The following is a 24,158-nucleotide window of genomic DNA, read 5'->3' on the forward strand; positions in this document are numbered from 1 at the left end:
AATTGAAAGTAAATGAGAATAAGAGTAAAGTGATGAAGTGTACGAGGTTGGTAGATGGTAGGGGGATGAATAGTTTTGAATGGTGAGTTGCTTGAGGAGGTAGAGTGTTTTAAATATTTAGGGTCACATGTTGCTGTGGATGGAAGAATAGATGCAGAAGTGAAGTTTAGAATAAATGAAGTAGGAAAGGTGCTGGGAGGAATGAAGAGAGTGTTTAGATGTCGTTCACTTAGAATGGATGTAAAGAGAAGGCTGTATGAGGGTGTTGTGGTACCGACTGCATTATATGGGGCTGAAACTTGGAATATGGGTATAGCAGAGAGGAAAAGTTTGAATGTACTGGAGATGAGGTGTCTGAGGAGTATGTGTGGAGCGACTCCTATGGATCGAGTGCGAAATGAAGTGCAAAGGAGAACTGGAATTGTTCGGGAGATGGCTGGTAGAGTTGAGCAGAGAGTGTTGCGATGGTTTGGGCATATGAAGAGAATGGATAAGGAGCGATTGGTGAAAAAGATAACTAGATCTGATGTGAGAGGTGTAAGGCTGAGAGGAAGACCACGATTAGGATGGATGGACAGTGTGAAGAGAGCGCTGGGTGAGAAAAGGATGTCTGTTGAACAAGGAAGAGTGGCTGTGTGTGACAGAAATAAATGAAGAGAAATTGTGAATGAATAAGTGATGACGCAGCCCTGAGGGGATATTCTCCCGCATTTGGTCTGATTGGCTAGTCAGGTCAGGTGCGGGTAAGGGGATGGGTCTTTTATGATGTGGCAGGGGTAAACCAGCTCTGCTGTCGGGCTCTGTTGCGGATGTCACTGACTGCATTGCGCAGTTGACCCTTGTGCGGTGTGGTGCGGTGAGGATCTGTCCGTTCTCCCCTTTGGGGCTAAGATGCTAATGAATGTGTTTGAATGGATGAGTAAATGGCGAGTGTGTCGTCCTGTCTCGGCTACCTCCCTTTCCTTGGGGGAAGCAGCCTAGGTATATAGATAGATAGAAGAACTCCCAGGGTATTAGAATTTATTTTTCACTAAATTGTAATAAATACAATGCTATTACATGCGGAAGGTTCAGGGTCCTTTGGTTGATGCATTACTGTGGTGTGGTGTAGAAGAATGACGTTGAGTGATGTGGTGTGAAAGGTTGGCATTTTAATGTGGTGTGATGAGACTTCGCTGAAACAAATGGAAATGAACCTATCGTCAAAAAATCGGTTGTAAGGGAGACAGAAGGACAGAGTTCCTGCAAGAGATACATCTGCATCTAAAAAATATGGTATTCACAGTAATCGATACCTAGTCATCAGTTTCAGTACTTGTAGGTAAATATTTTGTATCGTTGTCTCGATACTCTGGTACAAGTTCTCTCACTAGTAAGTCAGGCAAGCGGAGACTTGTAAACTTTGGTATGTCACCCTTACGTCAGCACATGTCATCGTAGCCGACGACAAAGTTACCGTCTCTCATGCAGCCATATTACTATCTATCTGTCTGTTTATTATTTCCATGTACCTTATTCCAAACATCGTGCAGAGCAGTTATGCTACTATTGCTTTCAATAACTTTCATCATATATCTATATTTCCCTTTGTCATTTCAAGCAGCCATCCGTCACGCAGTTTGCTAATTTTATTGTCCCACCTCGTTCCGGATGTAGTACTAATACAGAACCTTTTTTACCATTGCAGGGTAAACGAAATGGGTGGAGGAGTTACCTTGTGTATAGGATTCTACCCCATTCAGTTCGCCACCTTCATCATGGGAGGGGAGAATCCACTGAAGATTATAGCAGGAGGTCACATGACTCCAGGGGTCAGTAGAATCCTCTGGCACTAGTCGAGCTAACTGGTCGTAGATGAATTACGGTCGTGTGATTAAGGGTCGTTTAATAATAAATGGCATGGGAGATTTCGTAACACATTTTTCTTTGCACCTTCTGCACATTAGGCACCATTTTCCTGTAGACCATTGATGCAAATTAAGGCGATAATAAAGCGATATAAATAACTTTAAAGAGAATGTTATACTGAATATATAAGCATGCAAGAGTTGATACGAAGCCTCCTTTGCTACTTGCAATATAATCCTGTATCATCGTGATTGGGAATTATAGTCACTAATCTGTGATGGTAATTTAAAACGCCTGTGATTATTTAATATTTTTAGCCAGCACCACCCATTTCATGGAACAATAAAAAACGATACAGTGATGTCAGACACGTTCTATCCTTGTCACGTGTGTCAGAAAGTAATTTTACGTTTTGAAACATGCCCTACCCTTCTTGATTTAAGTTTTAAGCATGCGGTCGCCATTTCGTAATGCATCCCTCATCTTGCAATTCTGATTTACTTAATGTGTAACTTGAGTATAATGTGATTCCATAACCCATTCAGTCCGATGACCTCATTTTCTTTTTACTTGCTACTACCAGACGACCTTGCTTCGAACATGACTTTTAAAACAATGCTGTTAAATAAAACTTTCATTATCGACAACTCCTTCGTTACAAGTTAATCGCTTATAAAGTGAGCATAATGGCATGGTGGTGGCCTCATTAAAGCGGAAACATCACCAGACTGAAGGGGTTAATATCTTGGGTCTGGTTTGGTCAATTTGTATCGCAATAACATAGTTCAGGTCAAATATTGCCTTGATATTGCACTGTGTCCCATGTAGTATATTTATAACTTTAATATTATTTGCAGTAGGGAACGTAATAAAAAAAAATTATTTAGTGACTAAAATATGTGGTTTATTCTCACACGTGCCTCCACTACAGTAATCAGGGCTTCACCTACAGTAGTAGTAGTAGTTGTTCCCTAGGCAGTCTGGCCGAACAGTCCCGAGTCCCTAAGGAAGGCCATGGCCGAGATCGGGCTTTCCCACAGAGCTCTCAAAGAGTGTATGGTGTGTTGTTGGCGTAGGTGATTGTGTGCAATGCAGTCTTCCATAATGTATTTAATAGTATGGGGTACTGTGTTGCATCCTGGACAGGCATCAGCAACGGAGTCATCCAGCCTCTTCTGGTAGCTTAAGAGGGCTGGATGGTGCCCACATCTCAGCCTGGCCAGGTGGACCCTGTCCTCACGAGGAAGATAGGATTCAGAAGGGTGGATGTCAGGAGGCCGTGCATGCAGCTGTGTGTTGTCTTTAAGTGACTGAGTGGAGCGGCGAGTGATCTGAATGTGGATATGCTTCTGGAAGCTGGTCTAAGGTGGGCGAGGGGGGAGAGATGACAGTATTTGTGTATGGTATCGTGTGCTGGGTGTTGTTTTGATGTTCCTTGGTGTGGGTGGATGTGCTGTCATGTACTGTAGTGGATTATGTAGGTTTGTGGAGGCTGCAGCAAGAAACTGGGTGCCTCTCATATCTAGGTGATCCTTGACTTTGAGGACTTTGGTTTCTTGATGTAGGTGATCTGTGAATGTAGTAGCTGTGCAGCCTGTGATTATTTTTAGGGTCTTGTTCTGTATGGTCTGTAGAATGTTGTAGTGTGTTTTGGTGAGGTTAGAAGCCCAGGCAGGGCTTGCATAATTCATCACTGAACGTATGTATTGTTTGAATACTTTGGTGGTGGTTTCTTTGTTGTGCCCGAATGTTGTATGGGCAAGTGACCTCAAAGCATCGAGTCTTGGTGTTATTTTATTTTTAATGTTTGTGATGTGTTGTTTAAATGACATTGATGTATTGTATGTTATACCAAGGATTTTTGGGGGGTAGGGGGGTGTTGTTTATGGTGAGGTGTGGGATGTGACTGTTCTGCTGTCCAGTTTGTGAGAAGAGTCACTGTAGATTTGGCTGGGGCTATTTTGAGCCTGTTTGTGGTGAACCATTCGTGTAGTGTGTTGAGGTAAGGTTGAATGATGTATGCAGCTGTGTTTATGTTTTGGTACGTACATGTAAGTGTTATATTATCTGCATCGGAAGCTATGTGTATCTGTGGTGTGTGGGTGTGGGTACGTCGTGCATGTATAGGTTAAACAGTGTAGGAGACAAAATAGATCCTTAGGGGACGCCGTTTGTGAAGTTTCTGATGTTAGAAGACTGGCCGGCAAATGTTACGTGTGCACATCTGCCTGCTAAGTAGTTTGCCAGCCATCTTTTTGTGTTATTGTGCATGTTTGTGTTGAGTATTTTGTTTGTGAGGTTGTGGCGGGGGATGGCATCAAAAGCTTTGCTAATGTCTAGTGTGACTAGGAGCGTTCTGTGTGGTGGCCTTGCTGAATTCATGCCATTAAAAACTCTCTGTGTAAGGTCTGTAAGAAGGGTGTTTGTGGAGTGTAGTGGCTTAAAGCCATGTTGTGACTGGGCTAGGGGAATGTGAGGTGTGACTAGTTGTAGTACCAGTCGTTCAGTGACTTTAGAGGGGGTGCAGAGGAGTGTGATGGGACAATGTGAGGAGGGTAACGTGGGGTCTTTGTTGAGTTTAGGGATAGTGATGATATTGCCATGCTTCCAGATGTTGGGTATTATGTTGTTTGAGTAGCTGTAGTTTGATATGTTGGTGAGTGCTTGTATGCCTTGTGGTCCTATGTGTTTAAGGTGAATGTTGCTTATGCTGTCTGGTCCACAGGTAGATGAGTGCTTGAGGTTGTTAATGATGTGCTTTGTCTGGTTGTAAGTGAAAGGTGCGTAGTCGGCGTCTGTGGGGAACTGTCTTACGTCGGATGATACGTCGGTCTTCGGGATGGGGGTTTAGATGGCTGACTTGTGAAAAGTGATTGATGAGAGTGTTTGCTTGTTGTTTGTTTGAGGGTATGGTGTCTGTTGTTGTGATGGCAGCGTGTGATTGTATGTTGCTGTTGTTGGAAAGTGTGATGCTGTTTAGTGTTTTGTAGAGTTTACTGATGCTTGTTTTGTGGTCAAGTGTTTGGAGGTAATTTTTCCAGTTTAGTGTTTGCTGTTCTGATATTTTATTGTTTATCTGAGTGTTGAGTTCTTGTATTTGTTGTATGGTGTCTTGTGTAAGGGGTGTTGGGGACTTTCGCAGTGTGTCCCGTTGTCTGATGAGGCCTTGAATTTCTGGTGTAAAGTTGGGGTTGTGTTTCTTTTTGTTGCTTCTAGGGATGTGTCTTTTGTCTGCGTTTTGTATGATTGTATTGATAGTGTTCACAGCGGTGTTTATTTTTGTGATGGGTGTACTGTTTAGTGTTTCGAAATGTTGTTTTGTTTCAGTTACAAAGGCCTCCCAGTTGGCTCTCTTATAATTAGTGTATGTGTGTTTGTGGCCAGCCGGGGTGATTCTGGTTTTGGTAGTGATGATGATTGGGAGGTGATCAGAATCTTGGGTTTTGACCACTCTCCTTGATGTAGTGGGGGCGAGGTTTGGGGAGCAGAAGGTGATGTCTGGAGATGATGGGAGGAAGAGGGTTTGGTGTGGGATATGGGTATGTTGGTCTAGACTGTTTAGTATGAAGAGATGATCTGTCTGGGATTGTAGTACCAGCCCTCTGTCTGTGTCAGGGTTGTTGACATGCCAGGCCGACGACTTGGCGTTGAAATCACCACCCAGGATGATGTTGAGTATGTTAGTGTTGTGGTGTGTCTGTGGAGAGTAATTGTGTGGTACTGTGGGGGACGATTGGGGGGGAATGTATGTGTCTGCGATTGTTATGTGTGATTTGTTACCAGTGCGTATTTTAATTGATTGTATTTCTGTTGTCGTGTCACGTGGGGGGAGAAGTGACTTTGTGTGTGCACTGGTGTCTGCAAAGTTGATGGATTTGTGTACCAGGGTGATGAGTCCACCGCCACCGCCTTCGGCCCGGTCTTGTCGAATGGTGGTGAAGTTATGAAATGTCGGTGTTTTCTGTGTTCTGTGTAGTTTTGTTTCTTGTAAGATGGCAATGTGTATATTCTATTGTTTGATGAATTGCGTGAGTTCATGTATTTTGGTGTTTATGCCATCTATGTTTAACTGAAGGATGTTTATGTTGTGTGTGCGATGTGTGTTAGCTGCTCCAGCACGGGGAGGAGGTGGTGTGGGTGGAGGGGAAGGGGTAGGAGGAGGTTGTGATGGAGGTAGGGTTGAGGTGGATTAGGATGGGTTGGAATGAGAGGAGTTGGGGGACTGGATGGTGCTGGAAGGGTCGGTGGGTTTGGCTGTGGAGGTGTGAAGGAAGTAGGAGTAGGATTGGAAGGGGGGTTGATGGGTGGGGGAAAGGAGCATAAGGAGCAGGTCCAGGTGTTTGTGTAATGTTTTCTGGATGCAAGTGTTGTGCAGGTGTAATGGGTCCAGTTCTTGCAGGAATTGCTGTGAACTGAATCCTTTGTCTGTCGGTTCGACGTGATAGGTTTTGAGCATGTTGGACATATGTATTTGTTAGTGGGTCCTGGATTGCTCTCAATGTAATCAGCATCACCTACGGTAAACAGGGCCTTACCTGCAGTAATCAGGGGTTCATCTCCAGGAATCAGGACTTCATCTGCAGTAATCAGACTTCATTTTCAGTAATCATGGTTTCACCTACAGTAATCAGGGCTTCACCTACAGTAATCAGGGCTTCACCTACAGTAATCAGGGCTTCATCTTCAGTAATTAAGGCTTCATCTACAGTAATCAGGGCTTCGTCTACAAGAATTAGGACTTCATTTACCGTAATCAGGGGTTCACCTAAAGTAATTAGGGCTTCACCTACAATAATCAGGGCGTCACCTATAGTAATAAAAAAGGTGATACTTTCACTATTAAGACCCAACCTTGTGATAATGATACCCGGCGTAACCTCCTCAGTCTGATAACATATATTGCGTTTTCATCAGGCCACCACCAGATAATTTTATCTAGACAAGGACAGTGTTTTCGAACAGGAGTTATACAGAGCCTTCCCTTTATACAATACACTAATTGTCCCAACACCTGAATAACGCCGTCTACGGGCAGCAAAGAATAAGGGGGGGAGGGCACTAGACTCATTTGATTAAAGTTCATGGGTGTGTTGGTAATTATTGTGATGAACCGGTTATATGGATAATAAGGGTAAGTGATTGTATTGCTTGACTGATGCAAAACAACACAGCCTAAATTCTTAAATCACTGTTTACTGTTCGGCCTCTAAGCGAGGTTATGCATTATAAATGTTCCTGTTGAAGTGCTGGTGTTGTGGGGTGTGGACGAATCAGATGAAGGTACCATGCATTAATAATGAATGCGTCGGTTTGGCGGGGTGTGGATGAATTTACTGGAACCATCTTGCTATGTTTTATAATAAAAATGTCGGTGTTGCAGGGAGTGGCTGATTGGTTGTTGTGTGAGAATGTGGACGAGCTAGCCGGAGTCACCTTACCGCGAGTGTAATACTGATTATGTGTTGCATGGAGTGGACGCCTAATGAATGTGTTGTAGGGTGTGGACGATTAATAGCCGTGTTTGGCATTGCAGGGCGTGGACGAGTCATTTGGAGCGACCTTGCTGTATTCCGGGGGGAGAATCGCCACTATTGCCGCCTCCATCAGGTCCACCCTTCCGTCAGAGGCTTTTGTGGTCGGCAGTAAAGGCACGATCAAGGTGAGGCCGTCAGGGTAGGAGGAGGCGGGAAGAAGTGGTGGAGCGAAGCGAGGAGAAAGAAGGATTAGAGAGGAGGGAAGAGAAGGAATGAAGATAAGAAGAGAAGGGAGAAGGGATGGCGGATATGAAAGGGGGGGGGGGGATTGTGCAAGAAGGGAGATGAGCAGTGGGAGAATATTGAGAGGAAGGCAGCGAGCAGTATATGGGAAGAAATGTGGTAAGAGTGAGAACAGAAAGAGAAACGAATGGAAATGGTGGGGGGGGGGGCGGTGGAAGGGCAGGAAAGTGGAATAGGAGAGAGAAAAGAATGGGAATGGTGGAAGGGGGGACGGTGGAAGGGCAGGAAGATGGAAGAGGAGAGAGGAAAAAAGGAAAGTAGGGAACTGTGAGGGTAGGAATGAAAAATAGAGAAAAGAAAGGAGGAAAATGGAAGCGTAGGAAGGAGGAGGAAGGACAGAAGAATGGAGAGGGAAGAGGGAGCAACGAATCATGCAAAGGAGAGTCTGGCAAAGTAGAATATCGTACTTAATAAGTTAATTAAAGAATGGGTATAGGCACCAGAGGCAGGTGAAAAGAAATCAAAACACAAATTACAAAGAGGATATTAGTGTTTAAAAAAATATTTAACGAACATCATAAGTAGTAACTGAAATATGAGGAAGAAATTTTTTAGACAGGCAACCAAGGCGAATTTAAAGAAGGAAATACAGGAAGTCAACGTGGAAAACTGAAAGACGATAAAATCCCATTATACAACAAAAATAACAGAGGGGGGGTGAATTAGCTAAACGAGGACATCTGTATCGGTGGGGGAAAGTTTGACCACTCTGACTTGACGGCAATTGTCTTCCTTGTACGACCTATTCATGTAGCAAAGTAGCAGATTAAGTTGCAGATTACAATTATTTGTCTCTAAATTTTTTCCAGAACACTTTTTTGTCACTAGCACCATACTCTAATGTTATTCTCTTGTTACGATTCACCATTCAGCATAGAGAAAGGGCAGTTTTAGGTCGTTAAAACACCTAATCATAGTTATAGTGAAGCAAGTTAGTGGTAGTTTTAGTAGTAGGATGGCCAATTAAATGCAGCTGCGGTGCCCGAGTGGTTAACTACTTGCAACAAAGCTGCTGCTGTGTGCCGTCAGGGTTTCAATTCTGGTGGGGCAGATCGCCCTCCTGGACTCAGTGCCCATCCAACCTCTGTGGGTTGTCAGGTAAAATGAGTACGGTAACTAGGATATCACCTAGGGGAGGCTGGAGTTAGTGCTTAACCCCGATCATGCCTGATCAAGAAGACTCGTCAACGGCAGATAAGCAACTTCCCCAATATAACTGTTCCTTGTGTTTCCTATAGGCCTGCTACTGATTTTCTCTCTGCGCCATAAGCGTGGCACGGGTTGCGTAATGCTTTAAAATATAGGTCGTATCATGTTGTTCTGCTCTAAAAGCGTAGCATGTGTCATCTGGGTTTCCACCCAGCCGTAATCTACAGTAAGCTGGTAATCGAAGAGGACTGGGTGATATCCCAGTGACGGTCTAGCCAGGTGAACTAGATCCGCTCCGTGGATATCTCTAGTGGGTGAATGTTGGGAGGCACAGGGAGGGCTTGTGCAGTGTTCTGATGAAAGTGTTATTTTCCCATGTGCGTGAATTCGAAATGCAGGTGTTTCTTTACCAATAGTGCTGGAGTGCCTGGAGGTGGGACATTGTCGAAAAGGGTCTGACATTTTTTACATGGTGAATGTTTTACGTAGCCAGTTGTATTGTGTGGTTCTGTCGTATAATGACAGGGTGTTATGTCTTAGCACAGGCTGCCACATGGAACTGTGTGCCTGTTGCTGGAGTGTTACTATGGTGGCCGGTATTGAAACATAGAGCACTGTTATGTACAGTCTAAAGTAAGTTGTAGTGGGTTTTATATAGGATGACGGGCCAAGACTGGGGAGGAATAGTGACTAATCTAATGTATTTTTGCAGAGTAGGAAGAGCACTTCTTTTTACTCTCCAGAGTCTGTTCCTATCATTGCCCTGAGTGCACTGAATTTGGAATGTATCGCCCCTTGATGTCTTATATGTGGTTTTAGAACGTATACCAATTTCATATATCATCCAAAGATCTTAGTGGGGTGTGTGTGTGACACGGGTACATTGTAAAATGTGAAGTTAAGGGTGTGCCTGTGCATATGACTGCTGTTGTTCGTGAATGAAGTGGTCGATTTTATTGAAAAAATCATAAGCCTGTTGTCTTCAGTCCCGGTCCGAAGTCCAGTTAGGCTATGTGCAGTGTTCAGACTATGTCTGCGATACTGTATGTTGCTGTTATAATAATGCCACCTGCATATGAGTCAACGTTTGTGTGCGGCTGGTGTGCAGGTATGTTATGCATGCATAGATTGAAATTGCGGATGAAAGAACAGAGCCAGGTGGTTCTCCCTTCGGGAAGTTTCGTGTTCACGTTGGTCTGCCCTGGAGTGTAATATGTGCTCGTTTCCCAGATTAATTGGCGAACCAGTGTTTGGTGTTGTTCTCCATGTTTTTGTTGTATATTTGGTAATTGGTTTACGTGAAGGGTTGGCAGAAAAGGCTTTACCTATGCGCACTGTTGTAACAATTGTATTTTATGCGGATTGCATGGATATGATGATATTACAAGCATGATGTATGAAGGTGGTTAGTAGGGTGTCTGTGAAGTGTAGTGCTCTTGAGACATATTGTGACCAAGCAAAGTGACATGAGATGTGACTGTTAAGAATTAGACGTTCAATTGCGTGCTGAGTAGTGTTATGAGTATGAACGAAGAAGACTATGTAGGGTCACTGTCTAATTTAAAGGCAGTGATGATTGTTCCATGTTTCTAGATGCTAGTGCTACAGCGTGCCTATGAGTAGTTGCTGATATTTGTGACGGCCTGGATACCGTATGGTCGTAAGTTTCACGTGTGGTTTGTTGATGCCATCCAGTCCAGTGGTGATAAAGTTATTTGTTTTCTTGATAATGTTATGTCGGTTTTGGAGTGAAAGAGGTTACGTTTTGGTCAAGTAGAAAGGACTGCCTATGCAGAGAAGTCTCAGTGCACGCAGGTGTACGATTATTTATGTTTACGTAATGGTCTACGACTATATCTGTGTGTTCTCTGTAAGAAGGGATTAATGTCATGGGAGATTGCGGCACGGGGTTTGAGATGCTTATTTGGGTTTAGTGATACTGTAAAGTATTTTGTAGAGCTGAGGGGAGGTCTTTGGAGGGGTTGAGTGTTGTTACAAAGGTCTTCCAGTTTTCTGCTTTCTCTTTTCTGATTTTTACCCGTTCCTGCCCCGCAGAGGCTAGGGAACGGGTATAGATTTTACTCGTTTTGCCTGTCTGTTTGTTTGTCTGTCTGTTTGTAAACAATTTCATGCGAAAAGTGCTGGTGCAATTTTGACTACAATTACAGGGATGATGGTTATGATCTTCTGATCACCTGATTAAATTTTGGGCCAAACTGGGCCAAGGTCTAGGCTGTAGGACCAAAAAATGTAAAAAACAAAGGAAAAACAAATAGTTTTTTCGTCATAACTCCTTTCAAATTTGTCATATCGACGTGAAACCAAAACCTAAAAGTGCATCTTTCAGATCTGCATCCTATAACATGCTCATTACATCAAGGGGGTCATTCCCCAATTAGCGAAAGGGGTGTCAATGTCAGGTGGGTCGAGCCTAAAATTTCAAATGGGCATAAAATCGTCATTTTTCACCCGATTTACTCCAAATTTTATATGTGATATCTTTGGGTAGATATCCTGCTGTAATTACATGTCAGCTGTAAAATGACTGCCGGGGACGGGTTTGCAGTGCCTTGGCACCGCTTCTTGTTTTTTCAGTTAAATTTAATTTCTGGAGCCATGTGACGATCTTTGTGTGTGCGGGAGAGGGGAGTTGTGTTTGAATCGCCTTGTTTTATGAGAAGTGTAATCTTTGGTGTAATGATTGGTGTGTAGTGGCTTCTGGCGCCTTGTGAAATATGGTGTTTGTCTGCATTATGTACGATCTTGTTGAATTTTTATTGTACCTTTTAGTTTTGGTGATGGGCATGTTGTTTGGTGTTCTGAAGTTTTGTTTCAATTCTTCGGTGAAATTTCTCCAGTTTGCTTTCTCCTGTTTTATGTAAGTGATGTGTGGTCGCCCTACTCTGCAGTGTATTCCTGTGGTGTTAATGATAGGTGGGTAATTGAAAGGAGGTCTGGGTTCCGTCTGCTAGGTACTGACGAATAAAATTGTGGACAGACAAAAGTAGATGTCTAAGGAGGAGGGATAGCCGTGTGCTTAGTGTGGGATTTTTTTTTTTTTTTTTTAGGTTTTCCTGAGAATGTACAGTCACTATACACACACACACACACACACACACACACACACATATATATATATATATATATATATATATATATATATATATATATATATATATATATATATATATATATATATATATATATATATATATTTAATGTGTTTGACTCTGGGCATAGGCTTCACAGCCTGCTCCTAAGGCCCAGTAGTCCTCCTACATATCATACACCTCTACATGTCACCACTTCGGCGCTAACACCCACCGTCCATATTGAATTCATGCTAGGGCTGTCTCATACATGACTGGTATATTGGTATTAGCGGGGGTATTTTTACGACATGTCTGCGGGTCTTCTGGCAGATCAGTAAAGCCTGATTTAATGATATTCAAATCCCTAAACTGTTCCCTGCCCCAGCGGGGATTTGAAATTGGGTCTTTTAGGACCGCAGGCCACCTCTCTACCGATTGAGCCACAGCCTCTTCACTGTCTGCCAACACTTCACTGTTTTCACAAGTATTTTTTTTTTTTATGCCAATGAGAAGGAACCAAAGGCTAGGAGCCTGCAAACATTTCCTTCCAAAGAAAAAAATAATAAATAATACAAAACTGACCCAAATTCATGATGTGTTCATTTCGAGATCCCTGGACACACTGCGTTTGAAAGACTGGAGATCATAGGAAGTAAGAAATACAGATAGAGGGAGACAGTTCCAGAGTTGACCTGTTGTATAAATGAAGGACCGGGAGTAACGGTTAGCTCGTGCATTAGAATTGGACAGAAAAGGGATGAGAGTTTGTTGCTAGACGGGTGTTACGCATCCATCATAGAGGTGAAGGGATGGAAGCAGACACTTCGGAGGAGCAATGACCATGGAAGTAGCGACAGAAAAGAGGTAAAGAGGCAACAGTGTGGCGAAGAGACAGCTGCTGAAGGGAGCCAGTAAGAGGAGGAGAGTTAATGAGACGAAAAGCCTTTGACTCCACCCTATTGAGAAGAGCTGTATGTGGGGAGCCTCCTCACACATGAGAGTTGTACTCTACACAGGGGCGAATAAAACTCATGTTTAAAGTCAACAATTGTTCAGGGGTAAAGAGGGTACGGAGTCAGCTTAGCACATTCAATTTCTTGGAAACTGATTTTACAAGAGATGTAAAATGATCTTTCCAAGATAAATTCCGACTGAGTGAAACCCCAAGCATGTTCAAGGATGATGCAGGATTGAGCTGGATATTATTAAACATTAGTGGGTACTCCTGTGGAAGATTTTGTCGGGTTGATAAGTGTAAAAACTGAGTCTTTGATGCTTAAAAAGAACAAGATTATTTTTACCCCAGTCAGAGCTACGAACCAAGTCAGACATTAGGTGTGTCATAGCCTCAACCCTTGTTTGTTGAAGTAACTGCTGGGATGGATGTTGCGGTAACCGAATGGAAAGGTGAAGGGTGGAATCATCAGCGTATGAGTGGATAGGGTTAGATATACATCTTAGAACACTGATGAATAAAAGGAAGAGAGTTGGTGATAGGACAGAGCCCTGAGGAACACCACTGTTGATTGCTCTAGGAGAAGAACGATGGCCATCTACAACAGCGGCTATAGAACGACCAGAAAGGAAGCTGTAGATAAAGGCACAGATAGAAGGATAGAAACCATAAGAGGGCAGTTTGGAAATTAAAGATTTATGCTAGACTCAATCGAAAGCCTTTGAGATGTCAATTGCGATGGAAAAGCTATCGTCAAAGTCCCGAAAGTAGGATGACCAGGAGTCTGAAAGGTAGACGAGAAGATCGCCAGTGGAGTGTTCCTGACAGAACCCATATTGACGATCAGAAAGAAGTTTGTGTTAAGAAAGATTCTTTAAAATTTTTCTGCTCAGAATAGACTCGAAAACTTTTGAGACACATGATGTTAAAGCAGTTGGACGATAGTTAGAGGGTTGGGAATGGTCACCCTTCTTTGGGACTGGCTGAATGAGAGCAAACTTCCAGCGAGAAGGAAATGTACAAGTTTAAAGACAAAGGCGAAAGAGTTTACCTAGGCAGGGTGTAAGCACAGAAGCACAGTTCTTGAGGACAATAGGAGGGACCCCATCAGGCCCATATGCCTTGTTAGTATTGAGGCCTGTGATGGTAGAAAATTATGCAAACTGCCCTGCATTGGCACTGAACTACACTCAAACTGAACTGGAACTGGCTGAAACTGCTCTAGCCTCTTCGCCATGCTATTATAAGCTTGTATAGTTCTAGAATGATCTACAGTCTAGGAGAAGCAACAGTTGCCATGTCGAAGACATCCAAAACATGCCAGTTTTCTTACATTACATAACACTGTAAATTATTTATCATACAGACTTATAAAAAATTACATAGTTTAATAAACAACTTAACAAAAGAGCATAAAATTAATGTACAGCTTACGAAATAACTACGCTTACAATAGCTGGCTAACTGGCAACTCTGACTCATAACGGAACTACAGTACGAGAAACATCATGATACTGAGAATTTCAGACTACCTAACTACCAAACCCCCCTTCTCAACTATATATATATATATATATATATATATATATATATATATATATATATATATATATATATATATATATATATATATATATATATACACTGTTTAGAACGAAAATATTTACATAACAGGACATTCCGTACTAACATAAAATAAAAATATACGGACTCTTTAAAATATCTCATGATTTTTCACATTGGCATTATCATCTAGACCTAATTGCTATTAATTATTATAATGTAACCCTAATCATATTCAGGTGTTCCTGAGAGTTGTAGCTGCCATACTTTATACTCAGATTTGGCACACATAAATTCTATGTTCCTGTAGAATTATAGTTCAAAACATAAATTATGTGCTAATATATTTCATCACTTGAAGAAGGAAAACCCTCACATTCGCCAGTAATATCTGGTATGTCAGTGCAACTATATATTTTTTCTTTCCGTCTGTTGGTTCTCACTTATATTACTGGGCGCATCCCCCAATCCCTTAGCTAATATGCCTTTTACTTTTTTGTTTTTTCAGTTCCATTGGTAGTGCATGTTTTACCAGATCCACCTTTTGAAACAATCGTTCAGCTGCTGAGAAGTGCTTGAGTCAGTCGTGGACTCTGACACAAAAGGGAATAGTTATATCTCACCAGCAGAGCATGTAGATTTGACATCAAACCCTACCTCAACAGGATCCTTGGAAATTGTCTTGCTATGTAAGTGAAAGGGTATTGCTCTCTAATCATCAAGAAGTGCATCAATATTATGCTATTGAACTAAACTAGGAAAGTGAAACTATATAATCCCTTTTCCGATTTTCCACGGATAAATGCCGGGTTGCAAGAAAAAAAAATTGTATTGTGTTATTAACTGACTTAAAGCACTTACCAACTTCTTTCTGTAACCTTTGACTTCTTTCAGTGATATTCTGTTGTCCTGTTGAATAATTAGGAATTTTACGAAGAAAATAATCCCTCCTCGAAAAGAAAAAAAAAAAAAAAATGATTTCAAGGATTAAGAAGAAACAGGACAGCTTATACCCGTACATTAACCACGGACACGGGTTAATTCCAGCTTTCCATTTTCCGATCTATATGATCACGAAATGAAGACAGACAAACAAAAATATATGCTTACAGCCGTGCTGCATTTGAGAACTTGCCAGTCACAGCAGTAAAAATTTTCCTCCACGTAATATTTCAAATAATTAAACTTTGCCATTTCAACAGTGACATGATGACCTTTGTGCAGACCAGGAATGATGTCCAGAATAAGGAATCCCAACATTCATCACAAAATACAGACCCAGGCAGGTATCCTCCCAGCCAACCTTTTCCTGAATCACACCTTTATCATTTTTGCCAGCATCCTGTATTCTCAGTACTTAGTGGATAGTACAATGGTATGAACTTAATGCTGCTCAAATTTCAGTTAATATATTCATTTATATGAATAAGAGTTACAGTAATTTTTTTATCTTAGAAGTTCGTTTAATTTTCCGGGCAAAAAGCAAGCAACGTGGGCAACATAGCTTCATGTCATTAAGGTGTTTAAACAACTGTCAAGTCATTTTTTATAAGATCTGTTTAAGATTTATTCTCAGTTCTCAAGATACTAATAGGGTTCGTGTTCTTCTAATCACAGGCACAAACAAATTGATTCTGACCACTATAATATCAGATGTATTGATTATGTAAAAAGGCATTGATTGTTTGGGTGCCATGTCTGGCAGGAAGAGAGAAAGAAAGAGAGAGAGAGAGAGAGAGAGAGAGATCGTAACATACTGTATATATATATATATATATATATATATATATATATATATATATATATATATATATATATATATATATATATATAGTGGTAGGTGGGGACGCTCACCATCCACTCACTCGATGTAGTTCTGCTCTCGGGTGTCTGCCCTTTCCTCTCCATCCTTCTTTCCTTCCATTCTCTTCTGTCTTTCTTTCCTTCATTCTTTCCTTGTCCTTCTGCCTACGGGTGACTTTACACTCCCTCTTCTGTCTTTCTTTCCTTCATTCTTTCCACTTCCTTCAGCCTGTGGGTCACTCTACACTGAGTGACAAGCCAAATGGTTTCCTGTGCACCAGGAAACCATTTACTGCGCTGGGTGGTAACCATACAACCACATTTTGGCGCCTGGTGGTTTAGTGGGTAATTATTGCGCTCCAATAGGATTGAGCCGGTGAAGGTTTATATCCAAGGGATGGTTGGGGTTGATTGTTCATGTAATGCCATTCATGGATGAGTGAGGCTGGTCACTCTCATCTTAAATGTCGAAACCAATGCCTAGCCCCGGGCTCCTACGCTCCTCATGGGACAATGTAGGATTGGATGATGAATATATATATATATATATATATATATATATATATATATATATATATATATATATATATATATATATATCAACAAAACCTAAGCATAGTTGATTATATTCTGTAGTTTTCTCAAATAGCTAATTCATTGTGTGTAGATGATCAGTAGTCGAATACCCTCTTCGGAATCCTGCCTGTTCACGAGGTTGATTTTCCTCCAAAATTTCTTGTTACAGTAGTCTGTTTAGAAGGACTGTAGTGAAAAGTTTGCAAATGACTGATAATATGCTAATGGGTCGATAGTTACTAAGATCTTTTGAGTCACTTTTTTTGTAAAGTAACATAACTATTGCATTACACCATGTTTTAGGAATTTTATTCTTTTTCATACATTGAGTAAATAAGTGAGCAAGCCTATTTTGTGCTTCTACTCCTCCATCCAACAGTAAATCTGCTACTGTTCCATCTTCTCCCGGAGCCTTCCCTCTTTTCATGTTTTTAAGAGAAATATTTACTTCGTCTGGTGTAACCTCAGGTATTTCACTTGTGTCATCTGAAAAGTTAGCTATTGGTACCACTGTCTTTGATGCATACAGTTCTTTGTAAAATTCTTCAACTCTCTTCACTATCTTATCTCCGCATTTAATAACTTCACCGCGTTTGTCTTTCAGTGATGTAATTTGTTGCTTTCTTTGTGTCACTTTACTTCAGACCTGTTTCAGAATTTTTCCCTTTTTAATGGTTTCTTTGATCTGATCCATGTTTTTCTTTCTTTTTTCTTCTCTCTGTCTCTTGTTGATAAGCTTAATTAATTCCGCTCATTGTATTTCACCTTTGTTTTTACTTACATTTTATTTTTTTTTTTCATAAGCTTGAGTGTAATTTCTGAATACTTCTTGGCTTTAGTTGTATTAGGTTTTCCTACTACCTCCTCTGATTCTCTTAGTACTTTTGATAATCTGTAATGCAGCTCATCAGTGTCTCATTCAGCATTACTTCGAGCCTGAAATCTGTTCCTTATTTCCAACTGAAAGGCTGCTTTGTTTTCGTTTCCTTTTATTGGGCATATCTTTTTTATCTTTAATCATCTTTCTTTCACTTCTGAAATTGAATCTGGTTGTGCAACCCACCATTCTGTGGTCAAGTAGCAATTATAAATTCATTGCGAGAACAAGGAGTGAATGAAAACATTGTAAAACTGATAGAAAACCTTATACAAAGAGGGAACTGCTACAGTTAAGTTACATAAGGACTCAGAAAAATTAAGATTGAGAAAAGCGTGCGTCAATGAGATACAATTTCACCAAAATTATTTATAGCATGCCTAGAAAGTATTTTTAGAAAGCTTGGCTGGGAAAACAAAGGAGTGAACATAGATAGGGAAAAGCAAAACCATTTAAGATTTGCAGATGACATTGTCCTAATCTCAGAAACAGCAGAGACTTTGCAAGAACTGTTAAATGACCAGAGCAGAGAAAGTCTCAAAGTAGGGCTAAAGATGAACCGAAGTAAAACTAATGTTTAATCCACAAACACCAAAGAACGTCATTAGAATAAGTGAAGAAATTCTTGAAGAAGTCGAGGAGTACAAAAACTTGGGTCAAATAAAATTTACGAAAGATCATGATAGCGATATAAAAAGATGCATAACAATTGAATGGAAAGCTTTCGGTAAACATTGAGACGGTATGAAAAGTTGCTTGCCAATTTGCATGAAACGGAAATTATATAACGAATGTATAATTCCAGCTATGACGTATGGTTGTGAGACCTAGAAACTGACAAAATCAATGGAAAATAAATTAATCCGTTGTCAGAGAGCATTGGAAAGTTAAGTGTTGGGAATGTCTTTAAGAGATAGGAAAATATCAACTAGGGTGAGAGAGCAAAGTCAAAGATATGATAGAAGTTATAATGCACGGAAATGGAGGTTGGCAAGCCATGTAGCAAGAATAAGGGATAACCGATGGAGCAAGAGGCTGATTGAGAGGACAAAAGAAATTGTAAGCATAGCAGAGGAAGGCCAGACAGAAGGTGGGGAGATGTGGTAGAGAATTTGCTGGGAAAACGTGGCAAAGATTGTCTCAGTCAAGGATTTCGTAGAGAAGGTTGAGGGAGGGCATTGTTCAGCAGTGGACTTGTAATGGCTGCTGCTGCTGATTATATATATATATATATATATATATATATATATATATATATATATATATATATATATATATATATATATATATATATATATATATATATATATATATATATATATATATATATATATATATATATATATATATATATATATGTGTGTGTGTGTGTGTGTGTGTGTGTGTGTGTGTGTGTGTTCCTGGCCACCTTCTACGGAATTAAGGTGTCTGGTTATCGATACACGGAATTCGATGTCATTCTGTGCACTGCTGTATCATATGGCTTTAACGACCTAGGTGTAAATACCCCAACTGATACCATTTTACCACGTCTGAATAAGGTGTGCGTAGCGACTAGCGTCCCTTACCAGAGGTGGTGGGTATTAGACCACATACGGCCGATGATGTGTACAACCTGCTGGGGGTTTCGCTCTCATGGATGAAATGTTGAGACTCGAGAACTGGCTTCCTAGATTATGTCCAGAGTTGAACGCATTAAGAAAGAAAAAAATCACCAGTAGATAATGGAGACTTGGCAATAGAGAGAGAGAGAGAGAGAGAGAGAGAGAGAGAGAGAGAGAGAGAGAGAGAGAGAGAGAGAGAGAGAGAGAGAGAGAGAGAGAGAGAGAGAGAGAGAGAGAGAGAGAGAGAGAGAGAGAGAATTATGCATATTGTTGCATACTTAAACATTTTTTTGCCAGATTTCCCTTGACTGTTCAAAATCGCCCGGTGATGGTATAAACAAAAGTCCTAGGCGTAGCAGAAGCAAAGTAAAAATTACTCGAGATCGTTTTGAAGCTTTTGAATGGCAAGATTTCTCTCAGTTGAGCAAAATCTTTTATTTTTAGTTTGACTAGAATACCCAAGAGCACTGACTGCATGGAAAGGGTTAAACAGCGAAACGTAGAGAAGATCGTGGCGGCAAAATCAGGACAAATGAGGCAAGTAATCCCGGGAAGGTGAGAAAAGAACGGATAACAGCAGATAACTAAGCCTTGGTACGATCCACACTGCCAGTTCCACGAAGCCCCGTGGGAAGGAAGACAGAAGCGCGTAACATCCTTTTTACTTTTATTTCGTGATGGTAGAGAGGGACGCCTTTATGTGATCACACTGGTATAATCAGATGACTCTGTCGCCCAGTTATACAACCCTCTCTCAAAATGTTCCCTGTTCCCTGAAAGGAGGATAGTGGACTACAGAAAGGCAGTTTCAGCCTGAAGTGCACAGAGTTCAAGTCTAGACGAGGGTCAGGCCACAACAACAAGAACTTTATTTTCTCTTTTGCTTGCATGATCAAAAATTCCATGACACTTCTGTGCCAGTTGCGATGAAACATGTTGCACGAAAACTTTTGGTGTAATATCAGTATGAAGTACAAGAAAGTGAAGCGTAAGCGAGAAGGATACTCGCCGACGTTCGAACAAACGTGAGAAATATGGACAGCAATAAACAATAATGATTAGGGGTTGTCAAGTGAAGTTTAACTCTTGCTACTACATAAAACGATGCAAAATCACCTGGTATTCCATTGCATGTGCATCACATTCATGATATGTCTGTCATTTTCCTGCCGATGCACTGTATCAAAGAGAAACAATTATGGTCAGAGGAAGATAGTCTATCAGTCTCTCAACTTAGGAACAGTAGTCAGCGAAGGAGAAAGAGAATCATACTAAACAGTTCTCCACTTCAGAATATGTCAGCAAAGGAAAGCGAGAAGCATACCAAGCTCCTCTCAGATGAGGAAGAGTTGTCAAACAAAGAAATTGAAAAACATGTCAAGCCTCTCTCGGCATAAGAATGATAGTCAGCAGTGGAATTTGAAATGTATTTCAGGCCTCTCTCAACTTAAGAATGGTAGTCAACAAAGGAAAGTGAAAAGTATATTAAGATCCTCTCACCTAAGGAATAGAAAGCAGAAAAAGAAACTGAGAAATATATCAAACCTCTCACAGCTTAGGGACAGGAATCATTAAAGGAAAGTGAGAAACATACGAAGTCTCTGTCGGCATAAAATTAGTAGTAAGAAAAAAAAATGAAACTAAATTCTATAGCTAAACTGTCGCAGCTTAGGAACAGTAAGGAAAGGAGGAAAGTGAGAAATAGGAAATGTTAAAGATCAGAGAAGTTATTCTCCAACTGTACAGTACATGCTGGTTACTATCCACTTCAGCTCGATAGATTCCGAATTGTCACATTCACTACTCCCAGTGTTCTTGTCAATATTTGTGTGTGTGTGTGTGTGTGTGTGTGTGTGTGTGTGTGTGTGTGTGTGTGTGTGTGTGTGTGTGTGTGTGTTCTTACCTAATTGTTCTTACCTAATTGTATCTTTACAGGAATGAGTCAAGCTCGTACTGTCCCGTGTCTTAAACTATATTTATCGTACATATTTTTAAAATTGTTAATTGTTTTGGCAAACACTATTTCATTCGGTAGTGCATTCCACTGATCAATTGCTCTATTTGGGAAACTAAATTTCCTTACGTCTTTATCACCTCTCTTCTTATGCAGTTTTTTGCAGTGTCCCCTTGCTGATGCTTCCCCATAGGCTAAGTAATCATTTATGTCTATTTTCTCCTTCCCTGATATGCATTTATATAGCATAATCATGTCATCTCATTTCCTTCTCTCCTGTAGTGTTGGTAGATTCAGTTTATTTAGTCTTTCTTCGTAGCTTAGATCCCTTAAGCTTGGTATCCATCTTGTATTGGCCCTTTGAACTTTTTCAATCTTGTCTATGTGATTTTTGAGATGAGGACTCCAGACTACTGATGTATACTCCAGGGCTGGTCTGATGAATGATGTTATTATCTTTCTTAGCATGTCTTCATTTATGTATGTGAATGCTATTCTCATATTTGCAAGCAGTGTATTCATGATCCGTACCTTCTCACTGATGTGGTCTGCCGGAGATAGGCTGTTATTAATTATCACACCTAGGTCCTTCTCTCTTTCTGATGTGTGTAGGGTTTTAGATCTTAACGTGTAATCCCAATCAGGTCTTTTTCCACTTTTACCAAACTTGACTACATGACACTTGTCCACATTGAATTCCATTTGCCATGTATTACTCCATTCATGAAGTTTATTTAATTCTTCTTGTAGCTCTTTACAAGAGTCTGTGTTAGTAATTCCCCTTTGTATTTTTGCATCATCTGCAAACATATTTAAATAGCTTTCATTTCCAGTGTTATTGTCTATGTCATTTATATACACTAAAAACATGATTGGTGCCAGCACTGAGCCCTGTGGCACTCCACTAGTCACATCTTTTCATGATGAGTAATTACCCCTTAGTACTGGTCTCATTTCTCATCTTGTGAGAAAATCTTGCATCCAACAATACAGTTTGCCTCGAATTCCTCCTTGATGGTACAGCGTGTGTGTGTGTGTGTGTGTGTGTGTGTGTGTGTGTGTGTGTGTGTGTGTATCTGGCCACACTATGGGGTGGTACTACTACTCTGCAGCCAGGTTGTGTTAGGAGGAATACTGCCACCGTATTCCCTGCGTGTCGTAAAAGGCGACAAAAAGGGGCGGGGTGAGGGGACTAGGGACCCCCTCCTCTGTGTTTTAGTTCCTAAAAAGAGACAGCCAGAGAAAGGGATGGGGGATTGAGTTATCCTCGAACCCTGAAGATTGGGTCTATGAATGTGCGTGGATGTAGTACGATTGAGGCTAAAAGGGAGGAGATTGGAAGAATGTTTGTGAGAAGAAAGTTGGATGTGTTAGCTCTGAGTGAAACGAAAATGAAAGGGAAGGGTGAGTTTATGTTTGGAAGTGTGAATGGAAGATTGTCAGGTGTTGATAGAGGAAGGGCAAGTGAAGGTATGGCCTTGTTAGTGAGTCCGGAAGTACAGCAGTGTGTGATTGAATGGAAGGAGGTGTCATCGAGGCTGATGTGGGTGAAAGCGAAATTTGAACGTGAGTTGTGGGTGTTTGTGAATACATATGGGCCTGGTAGTGAAGAGGATGAAGAAGAGAGGGAGTCTTTCTGGAATGATGTTGATGAGTGTCTGCAGAGTTTTGGAGCGAATGTGAATGTGGTAATGATGGGAGATCTGAATGCTAGAGTGGGAAATGTAGCAGTTGAAGGTGTAGTTGGTATGCATGATGTGCCTGGAAGAAATGAAAATGGGGAACGAATGATTGGGATGTGTGTTGAGCGAGAGATGGTGATTGGAAATACGTTGTTCGAGAAGAAAGATATTTATAAGTATACACGGGTGAGACAGGGGGTGGAATGGTTGTGGATAAAGCATTGATGGACTATGTGGTTGTGTCTAGGAATGTAATAGGAAGATTGTTGGCTGTGAGAGTTCTGACAGGGGAGGGTGGGGGTATGTCCCTGGTGGCGGGAAAGTTAAGAGTAGGTAAGAGATGGGTGAGAGCTAGGAGGGTTAGGTGTGGCAGGGAGGTTTTGAAATGAATGAGTTGGATAAAACAGAGAAAATAATAGAGTATCAGAAGAAATTGAAAGATGAGTGGAATGCAGTGAAAGATCAGGGAAATGGCAGTGTGGAGGAGGAATGACAGTTATTTAAGTGTGCTGTGGTGAGGCATGCAGAAGAGGTGTGTGGTGTGAGGCGTGTGGGTGATGGTGTAAGAAAAGAAAGTGAATAGTGGTGCGAGGAACTATGTATGGCTGTGGCTGAGAAGAGACGTGCATATGAAGTGTGGATGCAGAGGAAGGATGAGGTGTCATATGAGAGGTATAAGGAAAAGAGGAATAGGGCGAGAAGGGCTGTGCGTGATGCTAAAGTGGCAGCAGATGAGAGGCGGGGTAGGCGGCTGACTGAGAATTTTCAACAGAATAAGAAAACGTTCTGGAAGGAGGTTAAAAGGGTGCGAAAGGGAGAGTCTGGGAAGGAAGAGCGAGTAAAAGCAGAGGATGGAAGGATGTTAATTGAGATGGATGCAGTAAGGAAGAGATGGGCAGAGTATTTTGAAAGATTGTTAAATGTAGAGGAGGAAAGGGTGGCTGAGATTGTGGTGGATGGAAGGGTGCAAGGAATAAATGTGTTGGGAGAGTAGAATGATTCTTTGATCACGAAGGAGGAAGTGGAGAAGGCAGTAAAAGAGATGAAAACAGGGAAAGCTGGAGGTATGGATGGGTGTGCTGTGGAATGCCTGAAGGGTGGTGGATTGACTATTGTTGACTGGTTAGTATGATTGTTGAATGTGTGCTTTGTGAAAGGTATGGTGCCAATTGACTGGGCAAGTTCTTGTGTGGTCCCGTTGTATAAAGGCAAGGGTGATAAGTATGAATGTACTGGCTTTAGGGGTATAAGTCTGTTGAATGTTGTAGGTAAGGTGTA

General features: G+C 41.2%; 1 protein-coding gene across 1 annotated transcript in view; it reads left to right on the plus strand.

Moving 5' to 3' along the window:
• LOC145398453 (trans-1,2-dihydrobenzene-1,2-diol dehydrogenase-like) overlaps positions 1-24,158 on the plus strand; it is a 100,633-nt gene that overhangs the window by 52,417 nt on the left and 24,058 nt on the right. Inside the window, exons 4-5 of the mRNA XM_080271336.1 lie at positions 1,688-1,811; positions 7,382-7,507. Coding sequence (XP_080127462.1) covers positions 1,688-1,811; positions 7,382-7,507 — 250 coding nt within the window. The remainder of the gene's footprint in view (positions 1-1,687; positions 1,812-7,381; positions 7,508-24,158) is intronic.

Source organism: Coenobita brevimanus, chromosome 5, assembly GCF_032717465.1.
Source record: "Coenobita brevimanus isolate Jiangsu-jjx chromosome 5, ASM3271746v2, whole genome shotgun sequence".
In the NCBI taxonomy this organism is placed as follows: Eukaryota; Metazoa; Arthropoda; class Malacostraca; order Decapoda; family Coenobitidae; genus Coenobita; species Coenobita brevimanus.